This window comes from Taudactylus pleione, unplaced genomic scaffold, assembly GCF_031769625.1.
Source record: "Taudactylus pleione unplaced genomic scaffold, aTauple2 ptg000479l, whole genome shotgun sequence".
Taxonomy (NCBI): Eukaryota; Metazoa; Chordata; class Amphibia; order Anura; family Myobatrachidae; genus Taudactylus; species Taudactylus pleione.
Genome location: NW_028284881.1, coordinates 3,540,725 through 3,560,143, shown reverse-complemented (window position 1 = coordinate 3,560,143; position 19,419 = coordinate 3,540,725). Strand labels below are relative to the sequence as shown.

The following is a 19,419-nucleotide window of genomic DNA, read 5'->3' as shown; positions in this document are numbered from 1 at the left end:
CTCCCACCCTGCCTTCACCCGCTGCTCCGCAGTCCGCACAGGATTTAGATTGTCATCATGCAGCCTGCTGTGTGTGACCGCGGGCTAAAAGTGCCAAAATGCGCCCTGCCTCCTTGGACGCTTCCTGGCACCCTGCTCAACCAACTGTCCTCGATGGGCCAGTGGTGTCCTGCTTCCCGGGCAACTCGGTCCCTCCCCGCTGTCAGCTCAATCCGTCTACCACACACTGATTGGACAGCACGCAATGTGAGTCACTCGCAGCTTACTTTGGAAGCCAGGGTTGGGTTTAGGGGTTTAGTCTGGAGCGCTTGTAGGGCACAAGGTTGTTGGTCTGGAGGTCACTCGAGGCACAGTTTGGCAAGCTCTGGGTTGGGCCATGGCAGGAGCTAGCAGGAGCAGAGAGGCAGCAGTGACTAGAAGATGCTGCGCAGCAGCCGGAGCATGCGGTTCGGTGCCGGAATCCCTGCTGTGCTGCTGTTGTATGGTGTACCTCTCCCTGCAGCAGCTGCTCACACCAGGCGCCAGCAGCTCCAACTTCAATGCAACCAGCGCCAAGTATGTGTGCTACATCTTCAGCACGGCTAGTGAACCCCTCTAGCAGCCCATGTTTTCCGGAATCAGTCATGCACAGGTGAGAAATCCTGAAACCATGAGCTGCTCGGGGGAGGTGGACACTGGGTGTGGGAGCAGCAGTTGCAGGCTAATAGGGGACAGGGTCTCTGTGCATGGTGCCTGCCCACAGTGTGGCTATAGGTGGGCAGAAATCAGTATGACTACTAGCCAACATGTATATAGAAGATGGCTAGTACAGTATGTATCTCTGCCACCCAGCAATATCTTTTAAGTGCAGACAGGAAATGAGTGCCATTAGGCCACACCACCTCCCTGAGACCACACCCCTTTCATACATTCCTTTGGCGCACGCAGGTGTGCCCTACTCCTCGATGATCAGCACCCTGCCCGAGATAGATCCTAGAGTAAACACTATGGAAATATGCCTGCGGAAAATGCCAGTGGTAGGTGGCGGGACAGGACGTGGCTTGGGGTGGCACAGAATGAGGCTGCAGCCTGCCATGGGCAGGAGGAGTATACACAGACATGAGTGTATATAGTGCCACTAGCATTAATACAGGTCAGTGGGAAGAAGCAGAGGGGTAGAGCTAGGGCACTATGTATGTTGTGTTTAAGAGGTTAATACATGCCTTTGCGGATTACAATGAGAGGGCTAGAGCTGGAACATTATATGTGCAATGTCAGTGTGGGTAATACAGGCCACTGGGCAGCAGCAGAGGAGTAGAGCTGGGGGTGTTTATATACACATGTGTAATGTCAATGGGGGTAGAACAAGAAAGTATATGTCTGAGGAAGTAGAGCCAGGGTGGTGTGTGTTTATAATATAAAGTCTGAGAGCATGTTGTGGATATGATGGCCATATTAATAATATGGGATGGTGTGATGGCATGTGTCAGTGATCTGAGGGGCATTAAATAATAAATATTGGGACCCAGAAACGATGAAGTAGGACCCCAAATTTTTTAAATGATGGGTCCCTGGGACCCGCATAATTTCCATCTCAGCGCAATCACTGTGTATTAATATCTCAGTTGCCAAAAAACACAGATGTATTAATACATCAGCTGCCAGAGGAGAGAAAACTTCCTCCTCCAGCAACTTCTGCAAGCCCCATCAACATCTCACCTGCTCGCAGGTCCCAATGCGTGAGAGCTCACTAAAATCTCAAGATCTCATTCATCAGTCTGGTCAGACAGCGTATGCTTCCTAACTCCTGATTGCCCTCCAACTCAGGCACCGCTGGACATCGAAAGCCCGATACCAAAAGTTGCTAGGCTACTGAATCAAATCCAGCAATATGATGACTATTAGCTTTCACAAATACAACAATTTCATGGTATAACCATCGATGGTACAACATTGATGGTACATGCGCACATTAGCTGAACAGCAAATAGCCATCAGAAAGCTGCATCCAAAGACTGGCAACTATTGAGTTACAACAATTGAATGGTTGCTAACCAGGGCCAGATCTTGGGGGTGTTCGACCAGTGCGGCCGAACAGGGGCGCCACCTCATAGAGGGCGCACCCCTCCCCAACATCCCGATTTCAACAGGACAGTCCCGCTGTTCCACCTGTGGGCTGAAGTGGCCCGCGGGTGGTCTGGTCGGGTGGTTGGGTACCCCCACCACCGCAGCTGTGCCAGACCCTGGTGGCTGAATGGATGCTGTGCAGCATCCATTCAGTGCCGAGAGAGGGCTAGGGGGAGCCCAGCTAGTGACGAGTGCAGTCACGCCCCCAAATAACATCACTGAAGGGGCATGGTCTATGGTAATTAGGCCACACCCCATTTTCAATCGCACGTGCGGTACACCCAGTCGGCACAGGGCGCAACTAACCATGGAGCCGGCCCTTTTGCTAACCATTAGTTTCCAATGTCCGCCCCTACATATACCAACTGGTAATCCTGCCTATATATGAAAAAATTATAAACTACAAAAGTGAACTTAGCATTTGGTTTTTTTAATAAAAGCTTGAATACGGTCACCGCCCTTATGACAACAACCATAGTGTATTCACAGACCATAGATAAAAGTGACTTGCACTACGGTAACTGTTATTATAAAATGATACAAGTGATTAACTGCACTAGAAGCAGTGCAAATGACACTCATCTACTTATGACTCACCTCCCGTACAGTGTATGAGCCGCACACACCGAGAAGCAGAACGGTATCCTCTTCTAGCCGGCCCTACCTGAAGATGAGATACGGGCAGCACACAGGGGAGTGACCCTTATACTGATGCACACAGGGGAGTGACCCTTATACTGATGCACACACGCGCCCTTGACCTCCGTCCTCCCTACTTACCACATCCACACTACGAGAAAGCCGCAGCAGACAGTTCGCGTTGCACTTGAATTTGGCGGGACTAAGCCAGTGACGTCGGTCGTGGATGTCTCCTGACGTCACGTTGTTTTCCCGGCATGCGCTTCAGCTACTTTCTTTCTTTGTGTCTCCTCATACGGGTCTCTGAGCCCCGCCCGCCTTGTTCGTAGTCGGCAGTTGCAGAGGCCTGTGTGCGTCTTTCGGGGCCTTGAAGTGCACCCAGCCAGCCGGGGAAGTCAGTCTGGACGCGTCGTCCTCGCCGCGGAGATGGCGGTAAGTACATAGAAGAAGAGAAAAAGACGGAGCCAGCGGCCGCCTCCGTTTCTGGGGGGGAAAAATGGCGCCGTGACACCGCCAGGACCGTCGCGGCCTAGGCGTGTGTGTATTTGTTCTACGTTGCTGCGGCCTGTGTGTGCCGCATTGGTAGTACTTGCGGTGTCCCGACAGCTCATCGGCTCCCACGTAGGTAACTACAGTAGACAACGTGTGGCCGCGGCGGCCTGTGTACTGTACACCCCTATGCGGCCTGTGCTTAGCGCCTCTCCTGTTCTGACACTGTACCTGGGGGTAGTCTCGGATGCATTTTGTAGGCACTGAGCATGCACCGGACCAGTCATAACTGCATAGCAACAACAGCGACACAATTGTATCCATTTAAATGGGAAACTAATATATTTGGCATTTAGCAGTATTGCAGAAAATTAAAATTATATCCATTCAGTTTAAATAGCCAAGATCTTCACACATCTTGAGCAGGAGCCGCAGCTCTGGTAACTTGGAAACACGGTGGTTCCAGATGTAGAATTGTGCTTTAAAAACATGGCTTGAGAGCAAATTTCTGATTTGTCTGTTCTATGGTACAAACCAACGTGATCAGTTTTGTAGGATGACCACATAGGACTGTTGTATATCTGTTTTTAGTGTATCTGCTTCATAGAAGTATCTGAACCATGTTAATTAGAAGGCAGTATGCCTGGCCACTATGCAGGTCCAGTTCTCTGAAAACCAAAATTTCCTGAGCTGGAAAAGTCTTATGGTGTGTACACAAGGTATGATTAAATTAACGATATTGATAATATAGTTATTGTTCATATCGTGCATTTTTCGGTGCCTCCAACCCACCAATGACCTGCGATGCGCGGGCACGTATGGACGATAGATATCGTCCATCGACCGTGCATGCAGGCCAACCTGGTCGATATCGACCAGGTTACTATAGGGAGATCGCTTGCCGCTAGCCGTCGTTGGTAGGTTGGTGGTGTGCTGGATGATCAATATTGATCAATACACTGCATTCCAGAAGTTGGTTAATATGGCAGCATCGCATCCCCTATAGAAACCTATGGGGGTTGCAGTTGCCAGTGGGAATGGAGGGGTCACAGCAGGTATCCGATATCTGCTGTGGACCCTCTGTCATACATTCGGGGGATACTAAATATTTGCGGTTACCCCCCGAAAACGGGTATTTTCGGAGAATAAGCTGCAAATATTTATTGATGAATGTAACCCTTAGTGTATTAAATTATATTTCAGATGGTTCAAAAAGGATAAATGGATTGGCATCATTCACTTGGACCAACAAGAAATATTAGAATGGATAGGATGAAAGCAAAACATTCGTACAATGATTAATAGACTATTTTATAATGAGTGACATAATGAAATGGGTACTTTATGTATTTGTGAGAGTAATGCTGGGTACACACTAGCCGTTGTGTACCCAGCTCAATATCGCCGGCTACGGGACCCAGTATGCAGCAAGTGCATACACACTTGCCGATGCCTTGATCCGATGGGTGGAGGGACGTGCCGTGCTGCATTCTGCAGCATGACATCGTTAGCGACATCCCCCGCAGACCCTGCAATAGGGCTGACGGGCGATGTCGTTAACGACCTGCGGGAGCGCATATATCGTGGTTAGACAATGTACACAATATGTCCGATCCTGGTATCGGACAACATATCAAGTGTGTACCCACCTTAACTCTACACCCTTGCAGGTATGCAAGGGTGGCATTAAAAGGGGATAGGTTAATGAGTGAACTTTGTATTTGGCAGTAAAAGTTTGCTTCTTTTTTTTTTCTTATTATTACTGTTTTTAGTCTAGTGATCCAGAGCGAGATGGTGGCTCCCCTGAGAGTTTGTCACCGACCCTAGAAAAGCGAATGGAACAACGTGACCCTTCAAAGTCCCCTAGGACTTATAAGCATTATTCAAGATCGCGTTCACGTTCAAGAGAGCATAAACGGAAGGCTGGTATGGTGGTCCTTTTGGTTGTTTACAACTTATTTATTTTTACATTGGGATCTTCAGATCTTTTATTTTTTTAAATGTTTTTTTTTCTACATACTTTTATATTTAAACACAACACTGTAAAAATGGATACTATTATAACTTTACTACATCATACATCTAGAGTTTGCAGTTATGCTTGTAACTTACAATGTTAATTTATATTTCCACAGATAATGATGGAAAGAAACACAGGAGTAGGAGCAGAAGCAAAGAGGTAATTAATATTTTGTAGTGTAACGTAACTGTTTTTGTGTATGTTATAGGAATTGTTTTTACTAAATGGTAAGTACGTGGCTATAATGTATTAAGTTTTCAAGATCCTTCACCATATTATTTTATATGGTGCACTTTTATTATTCAAAATGCTACTATTGCATTTCACGGCTTTAGCAGTATCTACATTTTAATTTTGAACTCTGCTGTTCATAGAACATACTGTTCATAAGCAGCAGATGAATGAGTAATTACTTTTATCTTCTAGTTGCAAATCTGAGATTTGATAAACCTTTTGCCTTTTCCTCACTTTGAGGAGAAAGCAAAAAACTGGGCACAGAACTTAAGAAGGTAACTGGGATGCAAACTCACTCCATTTTTATATGTCCTCATTTGTAATGTGGATGCTCATTTCCCTATAAAAAAACATTTTTTGCTGGACAATGGTGCAAGGATGATACTGCAAGCTGGAATTATAGAACATATGTGATCGCTTGTAATAGGAAGCGTTTATATAAAAAATGATTATTGTGCTTCGACCACATGATAACATTTCTATAATGAATCATACTCAGCGTGCTAAAGCACGAAGAGACTGAACTGAAGACGCTGCAGACTCAGATAGCAAAATAATAAGCCTACTTCATGATAAGGTAACTATCAGTCATTCAACCTCCTACTTGCCTTATAAAATAACTTCAGTGAACTGTTCAAAGGGGAACTCCACATTTAGACAAAATGGTCTTCTAGGCAGATATGAATGTTTATCCTGGATGTAAGAACAGATTTGTGCAACTACCTGCGTGTATCTGTTGTGTCCAAGGATAATGAATAAAAGTCTTTATTGGTCGATAACCTTGCCTGAAGGGGGAGTTCCCCTTTACAATAAATATTTCCAATAAGGTCTATTCTGTCTCACAAATGCATTGGTATTTATGTATATGACTATGTATAGAATATGTGGAGATTTAATTATTGGTTACACATGTGAAGAGGAAGTATCAATTTATTTTCCCGGAATGTTTATTTGTATTGGACGATACCAAATGATGCTATGTCAGAGGTTCCCAAACTATTTTGAATTACAGCACCCTAGTGTATCAGCATTGTTTTCAAGGCACCCCTAAGCCAAAAGTTTTTTATGGAGAAATTCAGAAAAAAATCTAGTGAAGTAGTAAAGTGAAGTAAATTGTGTTTACCTGGCATCCTTAGGTTGAGTTATGTGGTGGTGGACAGGTTTTCACTTCTGTTTGTCCACATATTTACATTACATTGACCATAAAAAATTTGATTTGGTGCTGGACCACCAACCTGAGGCACCCCTGCAAGTGTCCCGTGCCACGGCGCACAGTTTGGGAACCACTGTACTATGTGATATTCTAGAAATTTTGCTTAAAAATATGAATCATGAGATGAATGCTTCACTTCTAGGAATTGTAACTGGTCCTGTGATGACTACAGAAACTGGAGGTTGGCAGATGCAATTAGTGCCACCACTCAGTGCATTATATTTGAGGATATCTTATTGTTATGTGTGGCACATAAGTTTGCAATGTATTACACATTTTATCTGTAAACTTCTATAAAAAAATTTTTGACTTCATTGCTTTTAACCATCTTACATGGTAAAAAAAAAAGTCACAAACTGGGGAGACCTTCTCAGTTGCATTATTTTTTTTTTTTTGTAAAACATGCTCAAAATCTCTGGAATATCAATTCAAGTATTCTATCTGCAGTTTATAGAATTTGATCTTTCAATGTAATTTACATTTTTACCTTATAATAACTTAAGATGAAGAATCCTCACATTCATTTAAAATAGTTTTCCACCTTTGCACAACCCCTTCTTAATCAGGCTGCCCAGTACATAAGGCAAATATGGATTTGCACTGTCAACTGACATGAATAGCCCACTCACCGTCATATTTGCACACACCCAGAGACGTCTATAGCTTTGGATGCAAATTGCATTATTTCAGCACTAAGAGCCGACTCCATTTCAGAGAGATATTTCATCATAAACTGGATTGTTTAATATGGGGTTGTTTAAAGTGGATAACTGTTTAAAGGAACTATAGTGCTGAGAACATCTCACTGTCTAAACTGAGAAAAGGAAGAAAAAGTATTTTGAAATCAACAGTTATGTTGTTAAAAAGCGATACTTCCCCTTTACTGTTCTAATTACTGACAATTTATTTAAGAAAACTACCAAAATGCTTATATCCACTTTATTTAATGGGAAAAACAACTATGTGGGTGTACATGATTTGGTTTTTTTTTCTTTAGGTTTTTGAAACTATTGGGTAATCCTCAGTCAATTTTTTTATTTTTTTGTTTATGGAAAAATAATTTTTATGATTAAATTCATTGTTTTTTTGCCACAGATTTGAAGAGTTTAAATATTTTTTCTTATGTACATGTACTTTAAACATAGGTTCATGTGCAAAACTTTTTTTATGTAGAAAAGTTTTGCACATGAAATTGCTTGTCATGTTCATTTTCTTTGTAGAGTTTTATGTCACTCAATTAAAACATAACTGCACATTTGGCAAATGTGTTAGAACTAAACCGTAATATGCTTAAGAAGAATGACTTCACATGCAAAAGGTGTCTGTGGAACTCTTAACCGTTGCAACTAATGTTCTCCGCTGCTTATTTTACTGTTGCTACTTAATTCTGACGTGAGTTGCACGTTGAGAGCTATAAGTTTTTAAGTAATATGTTCTCTTATCTAGTAGCACAGAGCTGAAGTAAAAAAGTATTTTTTTTTTTCAGAAAATACATTATTTTAAACTTACATTAAAGGACCACTAAACTTAAAATACAAGTAGCTTATAAATGAAAGAGCTGCTCTAAAAACAAATATGTATGGAAAAAGTTATTTGGGAGCTTTTTAGATGACAAACATGTTATTTTCGGGTGGGTTCTCTTTGCACACCAGAGAATAAAAAGGGCAGCACTCAAGATTTATTTTATTGTGCATCTCGCATTGTGTACTCTTTTGCTTTCTGCCCAGTCAACAGATGAATTCACATGTGCTGAAGGGCAAATAAATTAGCAGCTGCATCAGTCCCCTGCCCCATGAGTGAACAGTCTATTTTTTTCTATCATACACACAAGGGTCAAGTTTGTCAGTAGCCATTTAACCAAACAGCGAGCTTTTGGACTATGGAATGAAACCCATACCAACATGGAGAAAAATAAAAAATTAATACAGATAGCTCCCTGTCCTGAATGTAACCCATAGCCCCAGTGCTGCAAGGCAGTATTGCCAATCACTGTTCTGCTCCGTACATTGTTAATTCAGGTATGTGTGTCCATCTTTATATCAAGTGTGAGCATATGTGATCATTTGCAGGAGAACTTTAACATGTATCTTTATGAAAGTCTCAGAATGGTCATTACATAAACTTTTATAAGTTTAGTGGCCCTTTAACAATTTGTTTATAGGTTTCCAAATGCCGACATGCAATCGCTGAGCCTTTCTAGTACTCCTACATTTTGAAAGCCTAATAGTCTGCAGTGAAATGAATGTTCAATTTTACATACCATCTTTGCTCTGATAAAACTGTAGCTGCTTCATTATCACGAAAGGAGTTGGGTAGTAACACTTTTTCAAAAAAAGTTTTAGCATCATAAGATGTGAAAATATTTAGTTGTAAATTTCTAAAATCTGAAAACCTATGGTCCCTTATGATAAATATTTCAGTGCGCATGGCATATATAACTTTTATTTCCTAATACCAGTCAAACATACAAAGTAGGTGCCACTTATGAGTTCCAAATTTTGAAGCCTTAGTTTAATTTTACTAAGGTTACAAAAGTTACATCACAACATATGTCAATCATTTGAAGCTCATACTAACTCTCTTTGTTGCACTATTTTCCTGAAAGAACCAACTTCTTCTTAAAACAGGCAAGAAGACATGAGTCCAAAGACAAATCCTCAAAGAAATACCATTTATATGATAATATTGACAAAGATAATTCTGAAAAAGTGAGAGAGAGACTTAATTCATCAGAAAATGGGGAGGAAAGACATCGGCGGAAAGAAAGGAGGTCATCTAGAGGGAGAAGTCATTCCAGGTCTCGATCACGTGAAAGGTAAGTGATGTATATTGTTTGGTGTTTTTCTTTTTTCATCAATGTTACAAAATTGTATTCTTTTCTAAATATTTGGTTCTTGTGACAATGTGTATATAAATGTGCATGTCCAAGTTAATGAAGTGGTGTGGCTCCTGGGGGGAAGTAGGTAAGAGCAATCCTGAAAGGATTTGGTTGTAAATTGAGATTGTATTCCAGCTTGCTGCACATCTGCATTCTGAAGTCAACCTAGCTAAAATAAGTTTTTGTATACAGAGCGTTTTAGTTAGTGTTGTGTTAAATAACATTTTGTAAAGCAACTTATACCCTTTTTCACATGAATGCGCATCGACCTGGATTTTTGCTGTGTGTGAATGCAAATGACCCAGGTTGAAGTTCTGGGTCCATGACCCAGCTCTGTACCAGGGTCGGAGACTAAGACCCGGGAAATTCACAGGTTGGTTAAACCTGTGTATTTCCTGGGTCGTCGGTCTGAAAGGGGTATCTGTTTTAGGGTTGGTTTTCAACACTGTTATAACTCGGCGTTAAGCCTAATATGGCCAAAACTAAACTCATGGGGGACGACAATTGTTGCTCCAGGCAACATCGCCTACCTTTCTCAGGATGCCACCAATGCTATTGTCCACTCACTGATCATCTCTCGTCTCAGCTACTGTAATCTTCTCGATGGCCTCCCCCGCTCCCACCTTGCTCTTCTCCAATCTGTACTCAACGCTGCAGCTTGACTCCCCTTCCGCCACTCCAATCTGCCTCCCCTCTACCAAGCCTTACGCTTGCTCTCACTCCCCGACAGGACCCTCTTCAAACACCTTCAATTATAAGGCCCTATCCAATTCGACTGCTCCATACATCTCTAACCTCTTCATACAAACTGCCCTTTCATCCTCTGTTCGGCCAAAGACCAACTCGTCCGTGCTGCCCCCCACCACTAGAACGATCTTTCTATCAGATTTTCCACCTGCACTGTGCTGAAAACCACCTATTCATAAAAGCATACCAGGCCACTACTTGCCCCCCACCATGTAGTTTACCCCACCCCCTGTCATACTCTGTTAATCTCTTACTTCCCGCCCTCAGCTCCCCTAGACTGGCTCACTCCTTGTGCCATCCGTTTGTCTTCCCTTTAGCATGTAAGCTCCTATGAGCAAGGCTGTCCTCTAACCCCCTTTCTCATCACCTACAACTTGTGCTCCATTGCTACACTATTCACTTCCTCTTGGCTTTCTGTCCCCGGACCCCATCCCTTCTTTTTCTTTCACATTTCTTTCAGTGGTTCTACAACCTGGCAGTTGAGCACAAGCTTATGGGGTACAGGTTTCAGCTTGCGCTGAATACTCTCCCTCAAGACCCTGGCATCTGTAGCTGTGCCGAGTCGTAGTGCTATTTAAGTGTATACTGTATTATATTTTCTGTCTTGTACTTATCATGTACTGTCTTGCCGTTTCCCCCCTGTACGGCACTATGGACCACGTGATGCCCTACAAATAAAATAAAATGTCTTGCCTGATGACGCCCCTAAACTCTAGCACATATTGGTTCATACTCCCCAAAGTTTTGAATTAAAGTTTAAGGATTGTCCAATGTTACAGACGTCATCGTAGTAAAAGTCGTGACAGAAAAAAGTCCCGCTCCAGGAGCAGAGAAAGAAAGAGGCGTCCTCGTTCTAGATCCAGATCCAGACACCGGCATAGGAGCAAGAGCAGAAGCAGGAGTCGGTAGGACCCATAATTCATTAAATGTTCACCTTCATAGATACACCTTTTATACTAAGCAACTACAGTGATATCCTCTCAATAACTATTTTCTATCTAGTGAAAAAAAGAAGAGAATTGAAAAGCCTAGAAGACACAGTAGGAGCCCAAGTCGGACACCACCAAGTCCTCCAGCTTTTCGGGGGAGAAATACTGCTATGGATGCACAAGAGGCTTTGGCTAGAAGGTAGACTCTCCTGCTCTCATCTAATTCATTCAACTTTTTCACATCCTCCTTCCACTGCCACAGATTGTTTTCAGAGTGTTGGTGATTTATCCCCAACCAAGTTTTAATGTGCTAACCAAGTGACATCAGTATTCTGTATCCAACGGGCATAGTTTCCTGGACTATATTCTAGCTGTGCAGGACACTATTATTAGTGTAACCTAATAAAGTACATTTATATTCCCGGTTTACTGACTACTTTCTCTATGAATAATTCTGTGATCGCACATTGTCATACAGCCATATATTTTGTCTTTCAGGTTGGAAAGAGCAAAAAAGCTGCAGGAGCAGCGTGAAAAAGAAATGGTTGAAAAGCAGAAGCAGCAGGAAATGGTGGCAGGTAAGGTGAAATGTTGCCCTGTTGATTGAAATTTTAAATGTTTTTAGTCATGTTAACAATGTACAGGACATAATTTAAAGTTTCAGTCATGTCTTAAATATTGACTAAGCTAAACCCCTTTGTGCTGTCATATGAATTTCAGCCATATGTCCTTCATACTTTGTTCATCAGAAAGTGTTACCACTTGGCTAGAAAAGCAGAGTTTTAACAGTTCAATCTGGAGCATATGTGCTTATGTTGTTGTTCATTCTAGTAAGGGTTACGTGGTCATTTCCAAACCATTTGAATTCAGTCATCCTACAGTGAGATATTTACATAGAACATTAAAGGCAGTGCCCGTCTTCTTGCAAGTGACTGTCCCAGCAAATCCAGACAAAGAGCAGACTGGGAAATTTGCAAAGAACTCATATGAGTTGTATAGGCTTTCATGGAGAGGTAGCTAGAAGAAACTCCTATCCAAAAACACTGCATTAAGGTTTAAGTTTCCACTACACAATTATTTCTATATGAACAATACATTTTGTGAAGTGATATTTGTGCATGCAGTTTGTCAGAGGCTATCTGCACACCTTGCCTTTGCTGCATGATATATACTCGTCTGGACCGACGAATGTCATGCAGAACTCCTGGTGTAGGGAGCAAATCTGTTGAGTTTGTGACTGAAAATCTTCTCCAGCTGCTGTGGGCATGCTGCAATAATTGGACCAACCGGCCGAGTATAGACCTTAATGTCTGATCATTGCACAGTGTACACTTGCTTGCTTGTGAATGAAACACAAGACTTCTGGAACAGTATATCCTCTGAACAGGCCAGATGAACAAAACTGGTTGGGAAGGTGTATGCTTTGTAGCTGCAGGACTTGGAACCCCTTCACATTGACTTATCAATCCTGAGTTCTTATTCTGTTTTTAGATGTAAATGACAGGCAATTTGTCTAATTTGATCATGCAACAGGGCAATGATTCTACGTAGGCCCCAAATCTACAACCAAATGGCTGAAAAAACTCCAATTTAGCTATTTTGGCAGGACTATGTAAAGTAATCTGCATAAATGAATATCCTCAGATTTCAATGAAAAAAAAATATTGTTACAAAATTTCTCTAATTAGAATTTAATCAATTAAAGACTAATACTTCAAATATATGCTGCCAAAGTGGCTCTATAAGTTACTGAATCATGGTGTGAACTTTTTCTCCATTCACTGGGAGACTCTGAAGCATTGCGCTGGGGTATAGGTAGTGGTGGATGAGCCTGGCACTTTAAGAATTACAGAAATCTGAACTGGCTTCTCCCCCTCATAGCCCAATGTGCTTTGTATTTCATGTAATTGTATTTCTACATATGATTAGAATGTACTATTTGAATGTACTATTTGAATTTAAGAGAGAACCTAATTACAATGTCTGCCTATTTAATAAACCTTGATCTGTGTCAGGAATAGAAATGATATAGACATACAGTAAATCTGTCTATAATGCTTTAATTGGTATTTAATGGTTGGTATTTGTTAATTTTCTCAGTTGCTGCTGCGGGTGGTGGATCTGTGATCAATGTAGCGGCTTTGTTAGCATCAGGGACGCAAGTGACTCCTCAGATTGCAATGGCCGCACAGATGGCTGCTTTACAGGCCAAGGCATTAGCAGAGACTGGCATATCCGTTCCCAGCTATTATAATCCAGCAGCCGTAAACCCAATGAGGTTTGCAGAACAAGAAAAGAAGCGGAAGATGCTTTGGCAAGGGAAGAAGGAAGGGGTAAGAAAGGGCTCTTCTAATGTAAGTAGTTTAGGGTGTTTTATACAATACTATTGCATAAGTTTTTGATTAATTGTATGAATATATAAAATACACTTACTGTCTGAGTTGTCTGATCTCGTGGGTTTATAAAAATGTATGCTTTTTCTGAAACTGAAAACTAAAGACTCATTATACTGACTAAAATTCATTACAGCTTTCTAGAAATATGCAACACTTTGCATTACTCGAGCTTAGCGAAAAAATGTGGGTCCCAAGGACCCCTCACTTATGAAAAACAAAATTGGGTCCTACCTGACCGTTTCTGGTTCCCATTGGAATTAAGGTTTTCTGTGGTAATCTAACAGTTAAAACAGAGATTCCCAAACTCTGGGCCTGATTCAGAGCCGTTCGCTATTTGCGGTCGTTCGTTCAAAAACAAGGGGTGGCTATTCAAATGATCCGTTCGCAAATTGCAGTCTGTTCACACCTCTAAGTCTGAACGAGCGAGCAAAACATACGCTCGTTTATTTGTTAAAAACGCCCCCTGGCCGCTCGCACCATACGTCATGTCCGCTATTTATTAGATTAATCGAGTACATCGACCAGCGTATGAACTGCTCGCTATTCTTGTGGTTGGTTTTTGCTACCACAATTTTGCGAACAGTTCTGGCTTAAAAAAAACCCAGTGACGTGGTCAATGACGCTGCTGTTTTAAATATGCACACCCATAAAACGCCCGTTTTGACCTTTAAGCACGCCTGCGTTCTGATTTCCACTCCCCGTTTTCAAGCACCTTCCCCTGTTACCACCCACATACGCCTCATCCTGTCACTCAAATTATCAGGCATTCGCTATTTTGCGAGCACATGAATTTCGGCCGCACTGACTGGTTCGCGCATGCGTATAACGATCCGTACGCATGCGCAGATGTGCGAACATCGCTCGGAACGAGCGTACTGCCGCTAGCGAGTGGCTCTGAATGAGGGCCTCTGTCCTCAAGGCACCCTAACCGTCCAGGTTTAAGTATAACCATGCATGGGCACAGGTGACTTAATATGTACATCAGTCTTTTGATTTAACCACCTGTGGTCAACAATGGATAGCCTTAAAACCTGGATCGTTGGGGTGTCCTGAGTTTGGGAACATCTAAGTTAGAGAGAAATAATGGAAGATAAACCGTTTTGTAAAGCATTATTTTGCTTTATTACAGTGAATACACTATTAAATGTTCATCCAAACACCATAAATCTTATATTAAGTGCACAATTTTCCATAATGGTGGTAAGCAACATTACAAGTAGGTAGATATTATTAGCAGCGGGGTCAGTCCTGAGCTGCAGCTTTCTCTGGTCTTTGCACGGGTTGAAAGTGATTTCTTAACCAGGTTTTTGCACATTGCTCTGGGTATATGGCCTCTTCTTCCTGCCCAGTCACAGCTCGTGATCTGTGTGTTGCTGGAGGATCCCAAGCCCCTTTTCCTGTGTGTGCTGAGAGATCTGGCAGCTCCAGCAATCAGTGTTTGGCCATGCTGACACACGTACACAGGCGGCAGCACATTATACATAGAGGCAGCCTCTGACCCAGCCCCGGGGAGACATAGGATGCTGGGAGCATGCAGCTGGAATTGGGGGGCTGCACCTGAGAAGGATTTTTGGGGTGGGCAAGTAACATCAGTGGGGGGGCGTGCATGTCATACACAACCTCTGGGAGCATAGTGTTCACTCCAGAGCCGCAAGGGGCCTGACGTGAAAATAGACACAAACGTTCACACATCTGTAAAGGGGGTGTAATCGCTAGAAAATACTATAGGGGGTGTGCTCAGCATTCACGGAGATCCTGGGCCATCCCAAAGCTCTCCCTGCAGAGTGAAAAGATTCACCCGATGGTGACTTTCACCTTCACTTTTCCCACCCACAGGTCAGCAGCAGCTGTCTGGCTGTTTCATTGGGGCTAAAATGGCCTAGAGGAAACGCTAGCGCATAATGCACCTTGTGTGTGTGAGTGCAGGTTGTGGCTGCAGCAGCCAGCGGGGTAGAGATACCCCATAGTGTATCGAAACAGTGGCAGCAGCACACTGATAGAACTTCTGCTGAGCTACCAGTGACTGGTTGGGTACAGGATACTGACGGTCGGGATACCAGCGGTCAGAATACAGACAGTGGGCATCCTGACAGAATTTCATAACTAACCCTCCCCCTAACCCACTTTTTCTGCAGCCTAACCCAGTGATTTCCAACCTTGGGTCCTAAAGGCACACTAACAGTCCTGGCTTTAGTGATATCCATGCTTAAGAGCAGATGGTTAAATCAAAATAACTGAGATACTAATTAATTCACCTGTGCTAAAGTATGGCTATCCTTAAAACCTGGACTGTTAGTGTTCCTTGAGGACCGTGGTTGGGAACCCCTGCCCTAACCTAATACCTACCATTGTAGGGTTAGGTTAGGGCAGGAGCAGGATTCTGACCACTGGCATCCAGACCCCCGGGATGCCGACTACATCCCACCAGTGACAGGCACCTGCCTAGGTTGCTGCATGTGAAATGCATGTTTATAGGCTGCTTTGGGTGTGTTCCTAGTCACATATGTGTAAACATATAGCACCCCTCTGCCCCAGCAGCACTGAACTGGTGTCCGTCTATGTCCTGGGATATTTACCTGGTTGCAGGCTTTCATGGGGTCCCGCAACTGGGGTACCTGTCTCCACTGATGCCTGCTTCTCTCCCTGGGGTGCTTGCTCTTTTTCTAGGGTACACAGTCTCTGGCTGCTGCTGTGCTATAATTTTGGGGTAAAGGACATGCTATAGAGCATAAGTGTGATCACTGCCTTATTAAATGATCATTAACTAATTTGATAACTGGATCACTGCCCTTTTCTATTGTTCGATGTAAAGAAAATAATTTGCTAACAGTCTATAATGTGCCGATGACTACAATTAAGAAAGAACAATACTAGAAGAATATTAAAAGCAAAAACACCAGTTACATAAACGTATTCTGTCATTTTAGGATAAATCTCAATCTGCAGAAATCTGGGAGAAACTCAATTTTGGAAACAAGGACCAAAACGTAAAATTTAGGAAACTAATGGGAATAAAGGTGAGTTGTAACAGATTAGTGATTTCATTTTTCCAAAGCTCTGTGCGTTAAGTCCCAATGGTCCTCTGCACATTTTAAATGGTTGGTTTGGAATCTGTTATACTGTTATATTGTGTACTTTCAGCATGACACATCTCTGATGTCTTCATCTTTTAATTCCTTATTTAAGTTTAGCCTGCTCTGCCTAATTTCCAAATAACTTTAATATTACAAAGTGTTAGTGTAGGGTCCCATCTTAAAGAAGTCACCTTGCTCTGGTATATTCACATCCACAATAACTCACAAATAACCTAATTTTTATTAGTTGAACTGCAAAAATATATATTTTAGAAATTAACAGCTGTTTTATGTCTTGGTGTCTTAAGTCTGTCTTGGTGTCTAAAGGCATCTGAGTCTTGGGATGTGTTTTCATTCCTTAATGGGCCCATACATCTAGCTGCTGTAGCGGCAATTCCCTGTTCTGCCAAAGGCGGCTTCTAAGAATATTCAACATGTTGAAAAATTTCGATACACCGACCCGAATATTGTTGGAATCGGCAAGTCGGAGATTTGCTTACATGTTACATTTCTCCAATCCGCCGACTGTCATGGATCAGCAGAACCTTTAGATGTATGGGCCCATTTAGTCTGGCACAGGTCACTTATGCTAGCAGTTAATTAAATTCTGATTATTGGTTCAGCACAATGCAAACTAACAAGCCAGTGAAAGATCAAATCTACAATATAAAGCTGGAATCTCTCCTTATTACTATATTTAAACAGAAGTATAAATTCTAAACTATATTGTCACATTTATTAACAGACTTTTAAAATAACATTGGGTAATATAATACGGGTGCTTTTAAATGAGACCTAATTAAAGGCAGTTTTTTTGCGTTGTATGTGTAAATTTATATAGTGTAATCATTTTTGCAGTGTTGCAGGCAAAATTGTAAGAATGAATAAAATAAACAAGCAAATGACTGGGTAACATGCTACACTCCACCCCACACCTACCACCCTACAAACTGTTCTTGGAGGGGATGGGAAGGAAGCTCATTTAGCTGTCTCATAGGAACTGCATTATGAGGACAGTAGCATGGGAAGGTACAATCTCCTTGTAGAATTGAGTTGTTACTTTGTCATGATATTATTTTCTTGTTGTAGAACGAAGAAGAAGCTGGAACTAGTGCTGTAGATGCTGAAAGTTTCAGAACCTTAAAGCAGCAAGAAGAGGTTTTCAGAAACCTAGATGCTCAATATGAAATGGCAAGATCACAGACCCATACCCAAAGAGGCATGGGCTTGGGTTTTACATCGTCAATGCGAGGAATGGACACAGTCTGAAATATAAGGAAGAGGAACATTCAAGTATACCACTTGGAACTTGTCAATACTTCATGTTCTTGTAACCAAAAAGCTAGAGTTCTAGCTTGCATGGATGTTGCATTGACTTTAACTTATTAAAACAAAATCATTTTGTAAATATATCAGTGATACTGGTGTTAGTGATGTTATCAGATTATGTAAATTTCCATTAAATGACAATAGGAGCTGTTTTAGTTTTTAAAGTTTATATTTGGACATATTCATAAATGAGCGTGTCATAAAGATTTGTTCATCGTTATTTCCTGTCCGTTCACACCATATTAAGCAGATCTGATATCATTGCTAAACCTAAACATGTTACATTTGCCACAAACACAATTGCTCCAGTATCAGATGTTAATAAAATGTTAATGTGTTTTAGGTAAGTTTACGTTTTGTTTAGATTTCTTGTCAAATAGCACATAAATGTTTGAATATACTTTTGTTCTAAACACTGTAAACTTAGAAGAAAAGCAAAAAACCTTCATATCAGTTGTGGTCTTTTTATAAAAAACTACATCCTTTATAACCTCATATTTGTGATAACGTTAATTTGGTTAAGTTTACAAATCTGGTTGGCTAAGGTGCATCGTCCGTAATTGTACATGGTTATTGTCCATGCATTCTATTGCTTGTATATTTTACTCTGGCCAAGCAAAAAGTACAGAGTGGTGTAGAATAAACACAACTATAATATATTGTTTCCACATTTGTTTTTGTCCTAACTTAACTGACCTTTTATGATACTTGCACAGCAGGCACAAATTGCACACACTGCCTTTATGAAACAGATTATTTTCATTTTCTACTTCAGGGTCCATAGGGTATCCACAGGATACCTTGGGGTATAGGTGATGACGTCAGTCATCGGGCACCATAAAGTTTCAGCCCAGGATGCACTAGGGTCCCCCTCCTATACTCCGCCCCCGAGCCAAGGCATCTCAGTTTCGTGTGGTGCCCGGCCGGAGTCGGATGCACCTGCTAGAGGAGGGCTTAGAAGAGCTCCTGAAGTTTTCTTCATTGCAGCTGTGGCTGCACATCTGGAAGTACATCATGGACAGTCAGTACTAACGTCCATGCTGTCTTCCCTACACCCCCGCCGGTACCAGAACGCTGGTACTGATCCGGGGATGCTGGTAAGCATCTGGGGTCACAGCTAGCGGTGACCCCAGATGTTTTGGACCATGGCCGGATCCAAGGGGGACAAAGGTAAGCAGCAGGGGTCCCGCGGTGAGACCCTGCTGAACATGGTCCAAAAGTCCCCAGGCAGGGGGCTCCCTGGGGACTGGCTGCAGCGTGGAGCCAGGTATTAACCTGCGCTTCCACTACCCCCCTGGGACCGTGGCAGAGCGGTAGCGCTGCGGCGTCCAAGGGGTAAAATGCATGCCAGGGAAGCGCGCCTTC

The 19,419-nt window shown here is 42.3% G+C and overlaps 2 protein-coding genes across 4 annotated transcripts in view; one reads left to right on the top strand and one right to left on the bottom strand.

Moving 5' to 3' along the window:
- KNTC1 (kinetochore associated 1) overlaps positions 1–2,876 on the bottom strand; it is a 295,100-nt gene extending 292,224 nt beyond the window's left edge. The window contains exon 1 of the mRNA XM_088449172.1: positions 2,704–2,876. The gene's annotated coding sequence lies outside the window, so the exon portion shown is untranslated. The remainder of the gene's footprint in view (positions 1–2,703) is intronic.
- Positions 2,877–3,003: 127 nt separating this feature from the next.
- On the top strand, positions 3,004–18,711 carry RSRC2 (arginine and serine rich coiled-coil 2). Of its 3 annotated transcripts, none has more exons than XM_088449171.1 (10): positions 3,004–3,177; positions 5,007–5,160; positions 5,370–5,413; positions 9,329–9,516; positions 11,106–11,231; positions 11,329–11,454; positions 11,754–11,833; positions 13,356–13,609; positions 16,579–16,668; positions 17,815–18,711. In XM_088449171.1, the coding sequence occupies exons 1-10, from the start codon at positions 3,172–3,174 to the stop codon at positions 17,992–17,994; spliced, it is 1,248 nt and encodes a 415-aa protein (XP_088305297.1). In that variant the 5' UTR covers positions 3,004–3,171; the 3' UTR covers positions 17,995–18,711. The 3 variants fall into 3 exon arrangements, with proteins under 3 accessions (XP_088305297.1, XP_088305295.1, XP_088305296.1); XM_088449169.1 differs by having other exon boundaries at positions 3,095–3,177; positions 13,356–13,588; XM_088449170.1 differs by lacking the exon at positions 3,004–3,177 and adding an exon at positions 5,988–6,065 and having other exon boundaries at positions 5,126–5,160; positions 9,307–9,516.
- The last annotated feature ends 708 nt before the right edge of the window (positions 18,712–19,419 follow it).

Coding starts and splice junctions, on each gene's coding strand:
- RSRC2 (XM_088449171.1), top strand. Junction 11,834..13,355: donor GCAGCAGGAAATGGTGGCAG/GTAAGGTGAAAT, acceptor TAATTTTCTCAG/TTGCTGCTGCGGGTGGTGGA. Junction 13,610..16,578: donor TAAGAAAGGGCTCTTCTAAT/GTAAGTAGTTTA, acceptor CTGTCATTTTAG/GATAAATCTCAATCTGCAGA.